This window comes from Oncorhynchus kisutch, linkage group LG2 (assembly GCF_002021735.2).
Source record: "Oncorhynchus kisutch isolate 150728-3 linkage group LG2, Okis_V2, whole genome shotgun sequence".
Lineage (NCBI taxonomy): Eukaryota > Metazoa > Chordata > Actinopteri > Salmoniformes > Salmonidae > Oncorhynchus > Oncorhynchus kisutch.
In genome coordinates, this window is record NC_034175.2 from 8,735,689 (window position 1) to 8,753,463 (window position 17,775).

The 17,775-nt window shown below is 41.0% G+C and overlaps 3 protein-coding genes and 1 pseudogene across 6 annotated transcripts; 2 read left to right on the top strand and 2 right to left on the bottom strand.

Annotated features, from left to right (window-relative positions):
- Positions 1 to 1,310: 1,310 nt before the first annotated feature.
- LOC109907176 (alpha-crystallin B chain-like) lies at positions 1,311 to 3,684 on the top strand (annotated as a pseudogene).
- On the bottom strand, positions 3,162 to 11,354 carry proser3 (proline and serine rich 3). 2 transcript variants are annotated; one of them, XM_020504777.2, is made up of 14 exons: positions 11,037 to 11,354; positions 10,717 to 10,801; positions 10,495 to 10,606; positions 10,098 to 10,351; positions 9,728 to 9,879; positions 9,150 to 9,256; positions 8,551 to 8,636; positions 8,296 to 8,393; positions 7,850 to 8,064; positions 7,268 to 7,707; positions 6,967 to 7,183; positions 6,625 to 6,787; positions 6,014 to 6,095; positions 3,162 to 3,762 (listed from the first exon to the last, which is right to left on the bottom strand). In XM_020504777.2, exons 2-14 carry the CDS (start codon positions 10,725 to 10,727, stop codon positions 3,723 to 3,725), a joined length of 1,977 nt encoding a protein of 658 aa, XP_020360366.1. In that variant the 5' UTR covers positions 10,728 to 10,801; positions 11,037 to 11,354; the 3' UTR covers positions 3,162 to 3,722. The 2 variants fall into 2 exon arrangements, with proteins under 2 accessions (XP_020360366.1, XP_020360361.1); XM_020504772.2 differs by having other exon boundaries at positions 8,296 to 8,429; positions 11,037 to 11,338.
- LOC109907137 (protein lin-37 homolog) lies at positions 11,354 to 14,481 on the top strand. Of its 3 annotated transcripts, none has more exons than XM_020504928.2 (10): positions 11,354 to 11,482; positions 11,866 to 11,912; positions 12,044 to 12,113; positions 12,258 to 12,305; positions 12,445 to 12,474; positions 12,568 to 12,653; positions 12,801 to 12,961; positions 13,081 to 13,212; positions 13,306 to 13,379; positions 13,556 to 14,481. In XM_020504928.2, the coding sequence occupies exons 1-10, from the start codon at positions 11,391 to 11,393 to the stop codon at positions 13,641 to 13,643; spliced, it is 828 nt and encodes a 275-aa protein (XP_020360517.1). In that variant the 5' UTR covers positions 11,354 to 11,390; the 3' UTR covers positions 13,644 to 14,481. The 3 variants fall into 3 exon arrangements, with proteins under 3 accessions (XP_020360517.1, XP_020360508.1, XP_031658828.1); XM_020504919.2 differs by having other exon boundaries at positions 11,358 to 11,482; positions 12,038 to 12,113; XM_031802968.1 differs by lacking the exon at positions 11,354 to 11,482 and adding an exon at positions 11,489 to 11,723 and having other exon boundaries at positions 12,038 to 12,113.
- LOC109907092 (C3a anaphylatoxin chemotactic receptor) lies at positions 13,450 to 16,665 on the bottom strand. Its single transcript, XM_031802924.1, has one exon. It carries the CDS (start codon positions 15,749 to 15,751, stop codon positions 14,726 to 14,728), a length of 1,026 nt encoding a protein of 341 aa, XP_031658784.1. The 5' UTR covers positions 15,752 to 16,665; the 3' UTR covers positions 13,450 to 14,725.
- Between the last annotated feature and the right edge of the window lie 1,110 nt (positions 16,666 to 17,775).

Below are 17,775 nucleotides of genomic sequence, written 5' to 3' on the forward strand. Positions count from 1 at the left end.
TCTCTTTGGGATTTCTATCTCTAGAAATTACAGAATTATAAAAATATTGAATAATTTTTCAAATATATGCCAATGTGATTGAAGATTAGTGTGCTTAACACCTGCTTCACATTGATCAAAAGATCGTTACATAAACAATGTAACAGAAAAATCTGAAGTATGTAGACCTATAAAATAAATATTGTAACATCTTTAATTTCCAGTGTTTGGGAAAATATCTTTACATGGTGTGACATTGACAATGTTTGTGACCTTGTTCAACCTCTGTTTAATAAGGGGAGGTAGAAGATAATAATCCCCATTCCCCAATTATTAACCCGGGATAAACACCGTTTATACGGTTATAGGTTAATGGATAATCATTTTAAGCCTGTCAGAAAATAAAATTGCAATATCTAATAACTTTTCAAGGAATCTGTAACAGCAATTATTGAGCAGTCCAGTCCGTTATGCAGTGTATCCCTAGAAGGAAGAGTCTGAACTGTTGCCTGGCAGAACACTGTATTCAGATTACCGCTTTTGGCTGTGTTGAATGCCAATTGCCAAATCACCAAAAGGGGCTCCACCAGAGCTCCCAACAGGTGTCAAGGAAAACAACTATGTTAGGTTAATTAAAAAGGTGCATGAGATGGAAACATTCCTATTATCACGCATACACTGGCATGTGAATATTGCCACGTTTACGTGGTAGTCGGAACTAGGAAACTCAAATTCCCGACTTGCTAACTGGTCGTGGTTACAGTATACAGTACACGTGCCGCATGAAATCAGTTATCAAATCAGACATTTACGAGTTTCCTAGTTCTGACTAACACTTGAACGCGGCATATCACCCTTTACTGTCACATGCTGTCTGGCACGGATGCACTGTTTGGGGGGTTCACCCCTTTGATGTAATTTTTAAACAGACAATCCCGGAAAGTACTGGATAAAATACAGCAAAAAACTCTTAGAAAGTGAAATTGTATAATGCATACAAATGATCTCAAATTAAATGAAAAAGCGATATGATTTTGAAGGAGGATTGTAACAGTTAAAAAAAGCGATATGATTTTAATGGATAATATGGTAACATTTCCTCATATATAGGTTCATATGATAGGGAGGAGTGTTCCTTAATAAGGCAGGTGCCTATTCTATCGAAGCCTTTGATCACAACTAAAATAAAATCATAATTCTCAGGGTGTCTGGTGGTGAATCCAAAGCAATCCAGGGTGCCCCACAGCGAAGTTCCATGCCTCATTATGTAACTCCTGCTATCATAAATACAGACCTTAACTGGCACTTCCACAATTTATGTCAGGGAAAAGGCCAGAGTCAGATACACGGACGCAGCAATCCATCCTATTGGCAGTCAGAACATAATACGATTTGCAGGCATCTCATAACGGTAAACGCTAACGACTTCTGCGTCTCTGTGATTTTACACTGTGACCCTTCCCACCAACAATTTGAAAGGTCTTTGAGGGTCAAGCGGATTTGGTATTATTTACTGCAATGTTCCAGATTTGACAAGGACTATAAAAACCATCGCGGTAGCCTTTACGAATCAATCACTTTCTGAACCTCAGCAGTGAAGCAGCGGGTATTTTATAGTTTAATTATTTCTTGCTTCATTTTAACAACTTCTATTTGGCTAATATTTTCTCGTATAGACCTACATTTATTGGACTATCATTTTTCCCATTTGCTATTTCTTTCTGTGGCCTAGAATATTTGTAACATCATCGGCCAATATGGGTGTGAAAGTCTTCGATCTGACACCCGGTTTTCCAGCCAGTGGTATCGCATGGGAGAGGGTCCTACCGCCTCTTCTTCCCGGGCTGAACGGGACATTCGGGCTGTACTCATTCACGCCGTCGGAGCTGCTCACCCTAATGACAGAGCACACTGGCCCTGCACAGGTAGGTTTATTCCCGTTACACTGCATGCATGCAGTGCTCTAATCTCTCACTGATAAAACCATTTTTAGATTCATTTTTCATGACTTTGTTCTGTATCAATGAGGTAGCCTTGATTAATGAATTTTGTGTTTTACTTTCTATATTCTACTGACATTTTAATGAATGCCCATTTATGGCAGGTGCTCTTGCATTTTCTTATCGTTTGAATATAATTACATAGAAGTAGATTAAACCAGCAGTAATAGAGCAGCAATAGTGTCAATTTGAGTAGTAATATTGGGTATCTTCCCCTGTTGCCAGGTGTGTTGTGACCACAGTAGATTCACAGTTCAGGTTGATGTGAAACACTTCAACCCAGAGGAGCTGATGGTCAAGGTGACAGGAGACTTTGTGTAGGTCCAAGGGAAACACAAAGAGAAAAAAGTAAGCAACTACTATGTTGCATGTATTATGCAAAAGTTGTTCTCTATTCATAATCACATTTCCATAGTTTGTGATGACAGACATTGAATATAGCCTGGTTACTATGCAGTCCGTTTCTGCTTCAACCAACTACCGACCAGACTGGAAACCAGACCACTTGTTAGCCTGAAAATGAGCATTCCTCACTGTGTTCACTATAAACGTGTGTTTGCAGGATGGGTCGGGGGTGGTGACGCGATAGTTCAACCGGCGCTACAGGATTCCAGAGGGAGTGGCCTCCATGGCTCAGTAGTCGGCTGTGTCACCTGAAAGCATCCTCATCATATCTGCCCCTATGCTGCAGGGGGAGAACTCCGGACACCTGTCCCACTCAGAATCATGAGCATACACACCCTAGGAACAAACACAATCCATAGGAACCAGTGTTGGGGAGTAGTACACTACATGTAGTTCAACTAGTAATTTAACTACATTTTGCAGTAGATGGTGGCAGTTCAAATCTTGGTAGTATTTAGTAGTTAACTTCTTTTTTTGCCATGTAGCAGTGTATCCAACTACTGGGTTTACACTACTTTTATTTGCAAATAGAAAATTCATTATGGGTGTAGTAAGCAATAATTTCCTTTATTTTTCAGTATTACTCCTTTCTAGTTCTCACTTGAAAACTAGTTGTTTAATAGGCTAAATTACACATTCTGTTAACATCTTACTCCAGAGTGAACAGTTCTTGCAATTTGTAGTCTGACATTTCAAACTTAAATATGATAATTTATCACAAAGTAGTTTGATGTAGTGAACTCTTTTCAAATTCATTTGAGTTAAAGAAAATAAAAATGTAGTTAAGGGTAACTTTATTGTAGCTTAACTTCTTCCAGTGTGAAGTAATTGGTAGCTTGGTAAACTATGCACACACAAAAATACAAGCACTCTCCTCCAACAGACATATCAAACACTCACCAAGGAACTGGTGCCTGCCTGTACCAAAACACCCATTAACTACGCCATCACACCATTAAAATTCCCTGCTCTCTCTCTCTGAGGTTTGTACATATTAACAGGACAGATTCCGTATTTAAAAGCATCCCTCATCCTAAAGAATCCCATTTAACTCAATCTTAAAATGTTTTTATGGAACCGTTCATTGTAAATATGATATAAAAACATTGAAAATGTTGATTTGTATTGTGTGGAGTGTCTAATGCCCTCTAAGTCATGAGTAAATGTTTATCAAGTATGTTCACAAAACCCAACAGTAAGGTTGTTGTATATTTTCTAACTATTTATTGTAAGAAGAGAATTAGTTCAAAATAAATGCACTATATATTTTTGTACAAAAATAAAAATGCTGTTGAATTGATTGGTTGTTTTTGTTCCATGTGTGCACACCACCAGTGCTCACTCTTCCTGGAATTCATCCAACAGCGAGTCCACCTCGCTGAAAGAAAAAACATGTTTTTAGAGCATGTTCTAAGGTTGCTTCAACACTTTGCATAGCCAAATATTATATCACTCTAGGAATCATATGGGTCTGCAATGTTATAAAATAAAATGTAAGATTTTACTCCAAAGACAAAACAATCAGCATAACATGATATAACTATACAGTGTATTCGGAATGTATTCAGACACCTTGACTTTTTCCACATTTTGTTATGTTACAGCCTTATTCTAAAATGGATTAAATTGTCGTCGTCCCCCCCACCTACACAATACTCCATAATGACAAAGAAAATAGGTTTTTAGAAATGTTTGCAAAAAATAAAATAAAATCTCAATCACAAAAGTATTCAGACCCTTTACTCAGTACTTTGTTGAAGTACTTTGGCAGCGATTATAGCCTCGAGTCTTCTTGGGTTTGACGCTGCAAGCTTGGCACACCTGTATTTGGCGAGTTTCTCTCATTCTTCTCTGCAGATCCTCTCAAGCTCCGTCTGGCTGGATGGGTCACTGCACAGTTATTTTCAGGTCTTTCCCGAGATGTTCGAACAGGTTCAATTCCGGGCTCTGGCTGGGCCACTCAAGGACATTCAGAGACTTGTCCTGAAGCCACTCCTGCATTGTCTTGGCTGTGTGCTTAGGGTCATTGTCCGGTTCTAAAAACCAGTTTTTGATTTGTCATTATGGGATAGTGTGTGTAGATTGATACATTTTTTTTATTTAATCCTTTTTAGAATAAGGCTGTGCCTTCAGAAAGTATTCATACCCCTGGACGTATTCCACATTTTGTTGTGTTACAGCCTGAATTCACATTTATTGAAAATGAAATACAGAAACTTGTAGAAGCACCTTTGACAGTGATTACAGCTGTGAATCTTTCTGGGTAAGTCTCTAATAGCTTTTCACACCTGGATTAGGTAACATTGGTCAATTATGCTTTTCAAAATGTTTCAAACTGTCAAATTGGTTGTTGATCATTGCGAGAAACTTTTTCAAGGCTTTCCATAGATTATCAAGTAGATTTAATTCAAAATTGTTACTCGGCCATTCACCGTCTTCTTGGTAACCAACTCGTGTAGATTTGGCCTTGTGTTTTAGGTTACTGTCAGGTTCATTAATCTCCCAGTGTCTGGTGGAAAGCAACCAAACCAAGTTTTCACTCTAGGATTTTGCCTGCTCCATTACATTTTTTTTTTATCCTGAAAAACTACCCAGTCCTTAACAATTACAAGCATACTCATAACATGATGCAGCCACCACTATGCTTGAAGATATGGAGAATGGTACTCAGTAACGTGTTGGATTTGCCCCAAACATAGCACTTTGTATTCAGGACAAAGAGTGAATTGCTTTGCCACATTTTTTGCAGTTTTACTTCAATGCCTTATTGCAAACATTATGTATGTTTTGGAATATTTTTTATTCTATACAGACTTCCTTATTTTGACTCGGTCATGTAGGTTAGAATTGTGGAGTAGCTACAATATGGTTGATCCATCCCATGGAATTTCCTATCACAGCCATTAAACTAACTGTCACCATTGGCATCGTGATGAAATCCCTGAGCGGTTTCCTTCCTCTCCAGCAACTGAGTTAGGAAGGACACCTGTATCTTTGTAGTGTCTCTTATTGATACACCATCCAAAGTGTAATTAATAACTTCACAATGCTCAAAGGAACACTCAATGTCTGCTTTTTTCCTATTCTTCTTTGTTTACCCATCTACCAATAGGTACCCTTCTTTGCGAGGCATTGGAAAACCTCCCTGGCCATTGTGGTCGAATCTGTGTTTGAAATTCACTGCTCGATTGAGGTACCTTAAAGATTATTGTTTGTGTGGGGTACATAGAGGTAGTCATTCAAAAATCATGCTAACCACTTTTATTGCACAGTGAAACCATGCAATTTATTATGTGACTTGTTAAGCATATTTTTACTCCTGAATTTATTTAGGCTTGCCATGACAAAGGGCTTGAATACTTGACGCAAGACATTTTCAGCTTTTAATTTGTAAAGATTTCTAATAACATAATTCCACTTTGACACTATGGGGTATTGTGCAGGCTAGTGACCAAAAAACAAATCTCAATTTTATCCATATTAAATTCAGGCTATAACACAAAATGTGGATAAAAGTGAATACTTTCATAAGGCACTGTAATTACATTTTAAGTTCATTATCTTAATGAGTAAAATAAATAAATGACGAAGGATGTACTGTATCTAGGGAACATATACCAGTTCTTTACCCGATTTGCTCCTTCACCCACTTCCTCTGCTGCCTTAAGACCTTCAGTAAGGGGTCATCTTTAAACTCCTGCTCGTCTGAATCTTAAGGGGGAAAATATATGCAGTTAAAATGTCACTGTGCAGATAACAAAAGTAACTTTAGGAGAATTTGATTACATTACCGATAATTTTTGTTGTAACTTTAGCTACTTTCTAGCAAAGCTATGCCAGGAGTTCATAATGTGTTATATTAGAGCACATGTTAACTGTACACAGGTATAAATAGCCATAAATGTACACATGAACACCAGCAAGGTGAAGTGAAAATAGATAACTGGCACTGGTCCACACGGTCAATGTACTCCTGTAACAGAGAGGACTATGGCATCACTCAATTGTTATGCCACCCAAAAGACCCCTTTAGCATTTAGGGCAAAATCCTAACTTATTATTTAGAGTAAGAAATGTATGTATAGGAATGGGATATTCAGGAAAAAGTTCAAGTTAGGATTCAGTCCCGGTGGAACTTGACTAGAGGCTATATATACACACTATTACACGGCCAGAGTTTATTCCACCTCTGCTACCTAGAATTAAGGTCATCAGTCCCCACTGCACCAAGCAGTCTCACCTTCAGCCTCCTGAAGCAGCTGAGCTACAACCTCCCGTGGATGCTGTACACTGAGAGGCGGGGCGGGGGACTGCGGGGGCACATATCTGGGAGAGTCAGAGGACACAGGGGTTCTGGGCGGGTCCGGGGAGTCCGTGGTCAGGAACAGTACCTCTGAAACTACCTGCCAAGGTAAATTAATATGCTTTACTCAGCTAATATCTTTATTTAAATTAAACTAACCTGGATAAATGAATAAAGTAAATTAATATTATTGTAACACTGAAATTCATAACAGCCTTTCTTCAATGTGTTAATGGCATCTAGCGTCAGTGATGCTGATGACCCACGGTGTTAACTGACCTGTCCCAGGGCGCTGTGTATGGGAGAGGGTGGTGGAGCACGATCTCCAGGGCAGCCCTCTCTCACTACCCCCGGCCCCCTTTCCTGTTGCCCCCAGTCTCTGCTGGGCTCCTCCCTCCATGGGATGACCCGGTCTTTACCTCTGGTGTAGTGTTGGCTCACACTCCAATCTGCATAGCTGGGCCTCTCAGCATGGTCCCTGTCACCAACGTGACACCTACAGAGATATTGTCATTGAGTTTACAGACTGGGCCACATGTCATTCAGTCAAACTGTCACCCCTCTTAGATACAGGTCATACCTGGCTAATTTCTTCTTTCTGCAGGACGGCCCTGTCCGCTTCTCACTCCTCTCCTTCTGTAGTGTCTCCTTTTTTGTCCTCTCGGTTCTCCTCTGTTGAACTGCCCACTCTTCCTCTGTGGTCACAGACAAGGCGGGCAGTGGTGGAGAGGACTCATGTTTACTAGTGGGCTCCTCAGTGGAGGTGTCTGTGGAGCTGAACTGGGCTTTGGGGTGCCTGACGGTCCGGTCGGACCCAGAGACCTCACTCCTCTTTGGGCTCCTCTGGTGGCTGGGTGGAGGGGAGTGGGGCTGAGCGGTACAAGAAAGGATGTCACAGAGGAGGTGCATGTGGGGACGGACAGGGGCATCCGGCTGCAACTTAGAGACGGTGGGGCTGGTGATGGGGAGGGAGGGGGCAACTCTATGAGAGGAATAGGCAGGGAGAGGATTCCGCTGTACCTAACGAAGGGGAACAAATCAAATCATATGATCTGTGATTCGCTAAATGCATTGGAAAATACTACCACACAATGGCAGACATTTCAAAGAGACTTCAAAACCTCTTTCAAATAGCAGGTGTAGTAGACAAGGGGGTAAGTACCTTGTGAGCCTGACAGCTCACAGAGTGCTGATGAAGGGTGTAACCCTGCTGTGGGTTTGACTGAACCCACTGACTGGCCTGCTCCATCTTTCTCCTCAGACGCCACTGAAACAGGATATCCTCCTCTGGGCGTGTGCGGGGGTCCGGGGGACCAACCACAGACGGTTTGGGCACGGTTCCAGCATAGAGGTCTGCTGAGCTTAGGTTCCCCACAACTTGAGGAAGCAGTTGCACAAGAAGAGTTACTGCAATATGTTTATTCAGATAAAGTGAGAATAAAGAAAGTTGCAAAAGGAAACTAAATCGTGACCATGAGAAATAAGGTACGTGGCAAGAGCACAGAATAAGAGTGGCTCTGGGAGTTTGAAAAAGTAATATCATGTGGTTGAGACAAGGGAAAATTCATGCAAATCAGATGTTTTGAACTTCCCAACCCCAAGGCTCACCAGTGGTTGAGTCGATAAGACTGGTAACTATAGGCCTTCGGACTGGCTCATCTATGCTCACAGGGGAGGAAAAATTGGAGCAGCCCAGGCCCTCAGAGCTGATGGGAATAGATCCACTACTGAGTGAGTGCTCACTGAAAACATAACATTTAGTTTTTGTAAGAGTAATCCAATTCTCCTCATTGCAACTGACTGAATTACATTTAATTGCCCCCAACCCTGCTCAGTGTATTCCATTCCTCCCAGCATATCTACCTTTTGTGAAGGAGTCTACTGGCCTTCTCCTGCAGATGCAGTATCTCGGAGTCTCCAAGGTCACCGTGAGAAGAGTCTGACAGGCCCTGCCAGGGGATCAGAAAGAAAGAGGCCAGTGAGTGCACCAGAGGCATCATCTCCCGCAACCATTTCTATCACCAACATTCTAGAACATTCACAATGTTGTGTAACTGAGCCCTCAGCAGGTTCTGTTTTGAACACGCTTTATGGATCAGTTCTATAAAAGCTCACGTCAGTTGCATAGAGTTTAGCTCATTCCCTCAGGGATATGCAGCAAGCTGGATATGGAGCGGTGTTTTGACCAAGGCACCAAACACAGTTGCATAATCAAAGGGAACAGCTTCTAACTAGTTCATATAAACACAGTGGTTGGGCAGAACATGTCGTCTGGTGTTGGTATGCAAATATTATTGCGGAGCAGCACCTTGCATGGGGAGTCTTTCTTCTAATACATCTCAGCCATTCTGGCTCTTGCACATTTGACAGAATTACATTCACCTGTCTAATACCAATATATCTCACCATCTCAGAAATAATCTTACCAAAATGGAGCATGAACACAACGATGATGTACTCACCATGGCACTAAGATCAAGGAGTCCCCTGCATGGGGAGAGGGTGGTGCCATCCCGAAACTGCCCAACTGGACTGAGGGTGGTGGCTGAGTCTTTTCTAAGGGAAAGGCCTGTGTACATAAAGAAATAGGAAATTAATGAGAAGACATTGTATTTTACTTTTTATACACACAGCATATTTATTGAAATACTTGATTCTTGATATATCTCACTAATATAGCTACTGCTGTACATATTCATCCAGTGTATAGATTTAATTTTGAATCAGTGCTATTTGGGTTGTTAATTGTATTCGTCCTGACGTTCTTGATTTCTTTCCTTTAAAAAAATACATGATTTAATTGTTTGACATTTGACTGCATTGTTAGGAGCTAGTAACATAAGATTTTCACTGCACTCGCTATAACATCTGCTAAACTGTGTACTTGACCAATAAACTTTGATTTGAAATGGAGAGCAGAGCAAGACAGTTGGTCAAATGCATCACAACAATCACTACAGTCCTTGTTTTATAGAGCCAGCTAAACTTTTAGTGAGTTTCAATGAGATGTAAAGAACAATGAATGATCCAAGTGAAGTACCTATGTCAGTGGTTTGAGTGGGTGTAGAACTGGAGGGTAGAGGGGAGGAGGACAGCCACCAGAAAGGCTGCTGGCCCTCTCCCACCATTGCCGACATCTGCTGACGCACCTCTCGACTCTGTGGCCTTCCGTGGCGAAAGCGTTCAATGTACCTGGAAAAGGAATTATTGTAGTTACTAATGAGACAAGTAAAGGGCATAACACCATAAATCAATAAAAAAATCTTATGAACTCATCACCTGCAAGCTTATTGTGGATATCATGATACACACTATAATGAAGACATACATAAGGATCACAAATGCTGTATGACATGTCACAAATAAATCAAATTACCATTATGTAATTTTAGAAATAGTATTAAGCATACTTTGCCAACACTGAATCTTCCTGCTCTCCTCCCCCAGTGGAGACCAGGGACTTTCCCGATGTTGGGTCCCGTGTCAGTGCGTCTGTGTTCGGGGATGCCGGGGAGGACCCAAGGTCAGTGGAGGGCCAGGACTCTAAGAAACTAGGCTGGGCCTCTGTGGCAGGAGGAGAACAGAGGACAAAGTGGTTGGCTGCCCCAAGGAAGCACTGGTCCTCTGGGCTCAGTGAGTGTGTCTGGAGAAGAGGGCTGGACAGCTGGATAGGTGAACAGGGCTCAGGGTCAAAGACAAACCAGGAAAAAAAGCACAAGTTTGATGTAATGACAATACATTTATTTACTGTATTGAAGCATGTATATTTGGAAAAGACCCTGACAGCCCCTGAAGTCCAGTATTTACGGTTTTTCTCTGTTGCTTTGGAAGCTTCTTGGTGCGTGAAGGGTTGTAATGGGTTTTTCCCAGAGGTGGGTCTGGCGGGAAGGGATTCTTCCTTGTGAACAGAGCAGCACCACTAAGAGAGCAAGAGAGACAAAAGGTGACAATTTTCATTGTGGTAAAAACATATCGTTCTGGTTTGAAAAAGGTAGCTCTGCATTCCTAATTACTTGTTCCACGTCTCACCTGGCTTTCATGTTGACAGTACCACCGGCACCAACTCACACACTGGGCAACGAAGTGTTATAGCCCACATGTAGACAACTCTTAGCTATAATCATAGGATGAGACAGTGTTAAAGTGTGTCAGGTAAATACCTAGCACACACGCATTTGATTTAACAAGAGAGTGAAAATAGACAACTAGCTAATTAGCTGGCACTGCAAAAAAAAAGTTATCCCTATAACAAACTAACAACATTGCCGTTGAAAACAGTTTTTGTTCATTTAGAAAGGCTAGACCACTGACATCGATGACGTATTAAATACTTTTTTTATAGCACGTACTTTCCATGTAAATGTTACTTGAGCATCTCGATTTGATCACTGCCTGGGTGGGTTGATTCAATGAAAGGAAAACATAGTGCGCCTTCCGGGTTTTCATCCGGTTTGGGCTTTTGTCAGTTACCGGGCAACCAAACGGCGAAATAAAATAGTTAGATTAGTAAAATCATATACATAGTCTAGACAATTAGTTATTCTTTTGTAAATGGTACATTCCTCGCAGGATAACTTTTTATTCACCAATTTGACAGATTCAATAATCTTGAGTTTATCTTTACCGAGAACATCATTATCGTCAACGATCGATTCTGGCCAATCTAGAAAAAGTTGGTAAGTGACAGACATTGATTTGAACCAATGATAGTCGACTCCACATTGTCCAACCAGCAGAAAGGAAACGACCTGCGCGCGGAAGAGGAAAGTCCACTGAAACAAATCCGACCACCGAGGTAACCAACCAGGCAGCTAGTTAGTTGTTGGAGGATAACAAAACTATGTTCTATGTATAGATACGTGGCATTTGGACATTAATTGTGCAATAATTTTCTGCTGATGAAAAGTTATGTATCAAATAGACATAATTCCAATAATGCGTCTCACACGCTTACTCAAAAAAAAGACTGCTTCAATTTGCGTTAACTAGCTACTTTAGCTAGCTACGGCATCCAGGCACAACAACAGTCCTCTTGGGTCATTTAATATCTAGCTACATATTTTTGCATCAGTGTTTCCCTGTACATAAACTTTTTTGCAAGCTTGTCGTTGTAGCTAGCTACCAACTAACTTGTATTTTATATTTTGTTTTGGGGATTTCTGAATGTCGGTGTGAAAGGGGTAGACTGATCATGCATCACGTCAAGATCAAGACTGAGAAGCCAGGTGAGCGCGTGAACATTTCAAAACCAAAAACCAATTCAGCTGACGATACAATGGGACTTAACACTAGCTACTGGAATTATTATATCTCTCCTAAGTAAAGTCGACTGTTTATTTATTTTTGTCAGATGCAGAGGAGAGTGGTGCACGCAGCCGACTGGATGCAGTATTACAGGGGCTGGTAGAGAAGAGTGACAGTGAGAGGTTGGTGTTTTTATTTTATTTGGAAAGATACAGTACATTAACTGTCTTGACACTGAAACTTACAGCTTCAGGAACCTTTCATTGGCTGTGCACTATCTAATCAAGCCTAGGTGATGGGAAATGTTGGTTTTGCTGTTTTTCCAGGGAGCAAAATGAAGATGAGACAAAGATGGCAGAAGAGTCTCTGAGCAAGTATGGCCTTAACATTTATTTTCTTCCTCTGGTATTCCAACTTTTTATATTAATCGAAGTATGCTATTTAGACTCACTCAATAGCTTATTGTGGTTCCACTACTTCTGTAGTAATTCCGATTGCCTGTTTCTTCCATAGGGATGTGTCTCCATCTTCTGCTGGGAAGCGGTAAGCCTTATTTGAGTTTTTTTTTAACACATCTGACTGTTAGACACTGAAAGGCCTTGACCTGTTACCTTTCCCTCGTCGTTGATGTCATAGGCCATCATCACGGTTCCCACAGCACCGGAGGAAGAAACGGAAAGAGATGGATGATAGCTTAACGGAGAGTAACCAACATAAACAAAGTAAGTCCGCTGCAGATGTCAATCCCCCTGCCAAACACAGATCATTTGACTTTTAAAAACCTTTCTCTCTCACTCACTGACTCTACCCTTCAAGCTCTAGATATTCACCTACATATACAATCATTTGTTCTCCTCCCTCTCTGCTAGATGCCTACATTATCAAGTTGTTTGACCGCAGTGTGGACCTGGCCCAGTACACCACCAGTACCCCACTTTACCCCATTTGCCGGGCCTGGATGAGGAACAACCCGGCAGTCAGAGAGAGAGCTGCATCCCCAAGCCCCCCACACAGCATGGGGGAAGAGGAGGTAAGCTCACAACCAAAAAGCAGGACAAAGATGCCCACAATGTGGGCATAAATATATATTTTTCATTAGTGCTCTCTGTCCAGTATTTGTTTTCTCACTTTTCACCTGAATCTTGCCAGGCTGCAGACATGCTCAATGGTAAGGGACAGAATGTGTATCGCCTCCCTCCGCCCACCTCCTGTCCTCTCAACCCTTCTGGAGATCCTGTCAATCTGAGGATCCCATCCACAGAAAAGCCTATTGTCAGCAAGGTACTGTATAACATCTGCTACGCCTAGCCATCATTTTCATATTTGCCACAATAAAACGGTGGATTGCTTCAATCTGTCTGTCTTTGTCACCAGTCTACAGATACAGCTCTTGTGTCTGGTCCCCTCATATACAACCACATAGAACGCTGGAAAAAGATCAGGCAAAAGTAAGTCCAAGGCATCTAAATAATCACAAAAGATAACTTTGTTGACATGAATAGATTGTGGAGTCGAATATCAACTATTAAACCGAATTTAATCTTGATTGGAAAAAAAGTTGATACAAATTCTGTCAGTAAACATTGTTTATCTAGCTGCGATCAATCTTATTAACTGTGTTCAGATGGAAAGAAGCGTCCAACAAGAATCAGCTGAGGTATAGCGAGAGCATCAAGATCCTGAAAGAGATGAAGGAGATGTACGACCGCTAGCTGGGAATCCCCCAGGCAGTATCCCACAGCAGAGGGAGGAGAAAAGAATAGAGCAGGTAGGAGCCACGAGCAAGTGATCTACCCCAGGACGCTGCACTAGTCCTCTCCCCAAGGAGGACATGACGTGTGACAATGTCAGAGGAGCCTCATGGAGCCCATTTCTACCATATACTGCCACAATTAGGGACCCAAAGTCCTCGTTTTGAAAAATGTAGCAATACTTTCAGTAAGTTGATGCTTCTGGTGGGCCCAATTTCATCTGTTTTAAATAATTATTACATGTTTTTTGTCATATTACAGAATATCTGGTAATGCATTATATAGTCTGTTGTCAATCACAACAATGTGTCATGAAAAGTTTGTAAACAGGTTGAGTAGTGTGCAACATTTGTCTAAATTCCGGAATACTCTAAATTAATTCCAGGCTTCCAGTGGTAAATATTTGTGTTTTAGGATCACCAGTTTCCCAGACAAGCAGTGCTCTTATGAATCTTTTTTGTTTAAACATTCAAAAGAAAAGTCTCTCACACATCTAAAATTTTATGTAAACTGTAAAAAAAAAAAAAAAACGTTGTAAAGAGCTATTGTAATTTATTCATCGCTATAATATATCTGCCAGTGCTGTTTTTACAATTGATTGATTTCTGAAATGTAATTTCTCCACAAATGATTTCTCCACAGCAGTTATTTTGGGAGAGGGTTTTTCAGAAGGATCTTGTCATCTGCAGGTCAGAAACACAGTCCACATGGAAGAAATAGGTCCAAGATATCTATCACATATAGGCAATAAATGTTCTGTTTGTTTTGGATCACAAAAGGAACGTTGTCTGAAGTAAAACATTTGTAAGTGTTTTTCTTTGGTCAGATTTCAAAGAGTCCTTTCAGCAGTCAACTCTCGGTTTTAGGCTGGGTGTCTGTAAAGCAATTTGTGACAACGACTGATGTAAAAAGGGCTTTATAAAATACATTTGATTTCATTGCCACCATGAAAACCACAATGACAACAGCTACAGTCAAATTACTCTGTAATACAGATGTACTAACCCTGTCTTTTGCAGATGTCTCCCATCTCACACCTCAGTTTACACTTTACTATCAGACTGGTCACCAGTGAGGTGTAAATGTCCTCCTTCTCCTGGAGCCAGAGACTCAGACTTACGGGAGATCCGGGAGAGATGGGAGCTCAGGGAGCGTGTTGATGACACAAAGTTCATCCCGTGGTCCTCTGCAAAAGCATTCTCGAATACGAGCAACACGGACTGACGCAGCTTCTTCTGGAACTCGTCACACATGAAGACGTACAGGATGGGGTTCAGGCAGCTGTTGAGGAAGGCCAGGCTAGCGGACAGGGGAGTCCCTATATGCACGACCAGCTTGAGGCCTTGGTTGTCTTCTTCCATGAAGTCCAGAAACTGGAAGACGTGGAAGGGCATCCAGCAGATGAAGAAGGCCAGGACAACGGAGACGATGATCCGGAGGGACCTGTGCGTTCTTCCTTTCTGAAGGCGCCTGGCGCGTATCCATATGGCAATGTAAGAGCCTATGATGACCAGGAATGGGATGAGAAAGCCCAGCAGAAAGCGGAACACAACCAAGTTCCTGTAGGAAGAATGGGGAATTGAATAACTGCACATTGTCCTATTATCATGGTGTATGATCTCCCGAAAGATGGTGAATGGGAGGCTACAGACCAATGAGGCTAACCAGATCCCCACACAGATGACCTCAGCCCTGCCTGGCGTGCACTTGTTATGGGCCCACACAACCACCCACGTGGACAGGCAGCGGTGCAGACTGATGGCCGCCAGGAGGAAGATGCTGGCGAACATGTTGAGCATAGTCACCATGCTGTTTAACTTGCAAAGGATGTCACCGAAAGGCCAATCATAATCACGGGCAATGTAGATGATATAGAGGAGCAGAAAGGAAGTGAAGAGGAAGTCCGCCAAGGCCAGGTTGAGGAACCAAACAGAGTTGACATTCTTCTTTATCCTGCAGCTCGTCACGTAGATCACCAAGCCGTTGCCAGTGGGGCCAAGCACAAACGCCACACAGTAGACAACCAGAGATATTATGCCCATCCCAGTTGTCACATCAGAATATACCATGGTAGAGTTTTCTGAAATTAGAAAGAAATATTACCAATTGTCTTTTAGGCTCTGACACATTGTAATCTTAAATATAGTGCTGATTAGTAGACTTTTCTATAAGAGATTATTTGAAACGGATGTTATCTGAAAGTTATTTGCAAGGGAAGTCAGTATCTTGCAAAATCGTGTATATTTTGTGCAACCTTGCACGCGTACTGCACTGCTATAGATAAGCCTTAAATATCTATTTGTTTATTTGGATAAATTATTCACAAGAAATGTCCCAATGGAATGGGGAAAAAGAGAAGGTTACATTGTGGTAATTTGTTACCCCAGTTTTCATTAATTTCCCACCTACTATGACCAGGTATGACTTTCAACAAGGAAAGTCATTAGATTTATTGAAGACATTTAGTACATGACTTAGCCCTCATATGTTCTCTATTCACACATAGTGCAACAATTCTAATGCATAGGGGTTTCTAAAAAAGTATGAGTAAAAAGCAATTGACAAAAATCGAGATGACATTAAGAATTGCATGTTTGTCATGAAACTCTACTTCTACAAATGAAGCATCAGTCTGAGTGAAAAGTTAAAGCACCCGGTGCAGAGATCATAATGGTATAATTTTTTTTACTATAAAGCGTCTTACCCATTTCCATCTTATTCTCTATAGCAAAGAAAATCATCCACTCTCTCGCCACAAATGAAACAGCTCTCTCACGTGCGCACACTGTCGCCCTCTCCCTCCCTCCCTTTCTCTTCAAACATCCTCTCAAAGTTTAAAGTGCCTTATTTCATATTTGAAGATGGTGTGGATTAGGGTTGAATAACAGGAACTGGGTTACCGAGATTTCCCGGCCAAACCTACTCCATTTTCCCAGTATGAATAACTGCGAAAAACCGGTAAATTATAATAAATTATTTATATGAACAGGCTCTGCATGATGTGAAATGGAATTCTTACATTATATGCCATATCTAAATCTGGCTTCTTTGGAAAAAGTGCTAAATTGTCATTATTGAGTAAAAGTAAAGAAAAGTTAAAGAATGAATCATTTCAAATTCCTTTATATTAATAAGCAAACCAGACATCACAATTTTCTTAACTTTTTTTATTGTCGGAAGACAAGGGCACACTCCAACACTCAGACATAATTTACAAATGAAGTACGTGTGTTTAGTGAGTCCGCCAGGATCAGATGCAGGGATTTTCCCTTGATAAGTGTGTGAATTGGACAATTTTCCTGTCACTGTAACGAGTACTGCTGGGTGTCAGGGAAAATGTATGGAGTAAAAAGTACATTGTTGTCTTTAGGAATGTAGTGTAGTAAAAGTAAAAATTGCCAAAAATATAAATAGCAAAGTAAAGTACAGATACCCCATCAACGCTTCTCAGTATGGAGCGCAGTTCACAATGCATGTATCATCTCATCATGGTAACTTTATTTTCTTGTGAAAGGTAGAACTACGTTTGCTGCAACAGCCTATGCTACAGTAATATAAGGACTGAATGCGGTCCAATTTATTCTTCTCCATCTGGATTTCGGGGTCACCATTTTTTTCACTGTTAAGATGCATTTTTTAAATTGCAGCTTCATTGTTTTTAAACAATCTATCACTCGAATATCATTACTTTAAATCAGTGCGCATGCAAATACTCTCTGTCTTTCTCGTTCCATCAATTCCATTCAAATTGCATGCAAAATAGATAGGCCTAATCCTGGTCAAGATTGATGTACTGTACAGTGCATTCGGAATGTATTCAGACTCCTTGACTTTTTCCACGTTTTGTTATGTTACAGCCTTATTCTTATTAAATTGTCCCCCCCCCATAAATCTACACACAATACTCCATAATGACAAAGCAAAAATAGGTTTTTAGAAATATTTGCATTTTTTTTTTTATAATAATAATAATCTCAAGGTATTCAGACCCTTTACTCAGTACTTTGTTGAAGCACCTTTGGCAGCGATTACAGCCTCCAGTCTTCTTTGGTATGACACTAAAAGCTTGGCACACCTGTATTTGAGGAGTTTC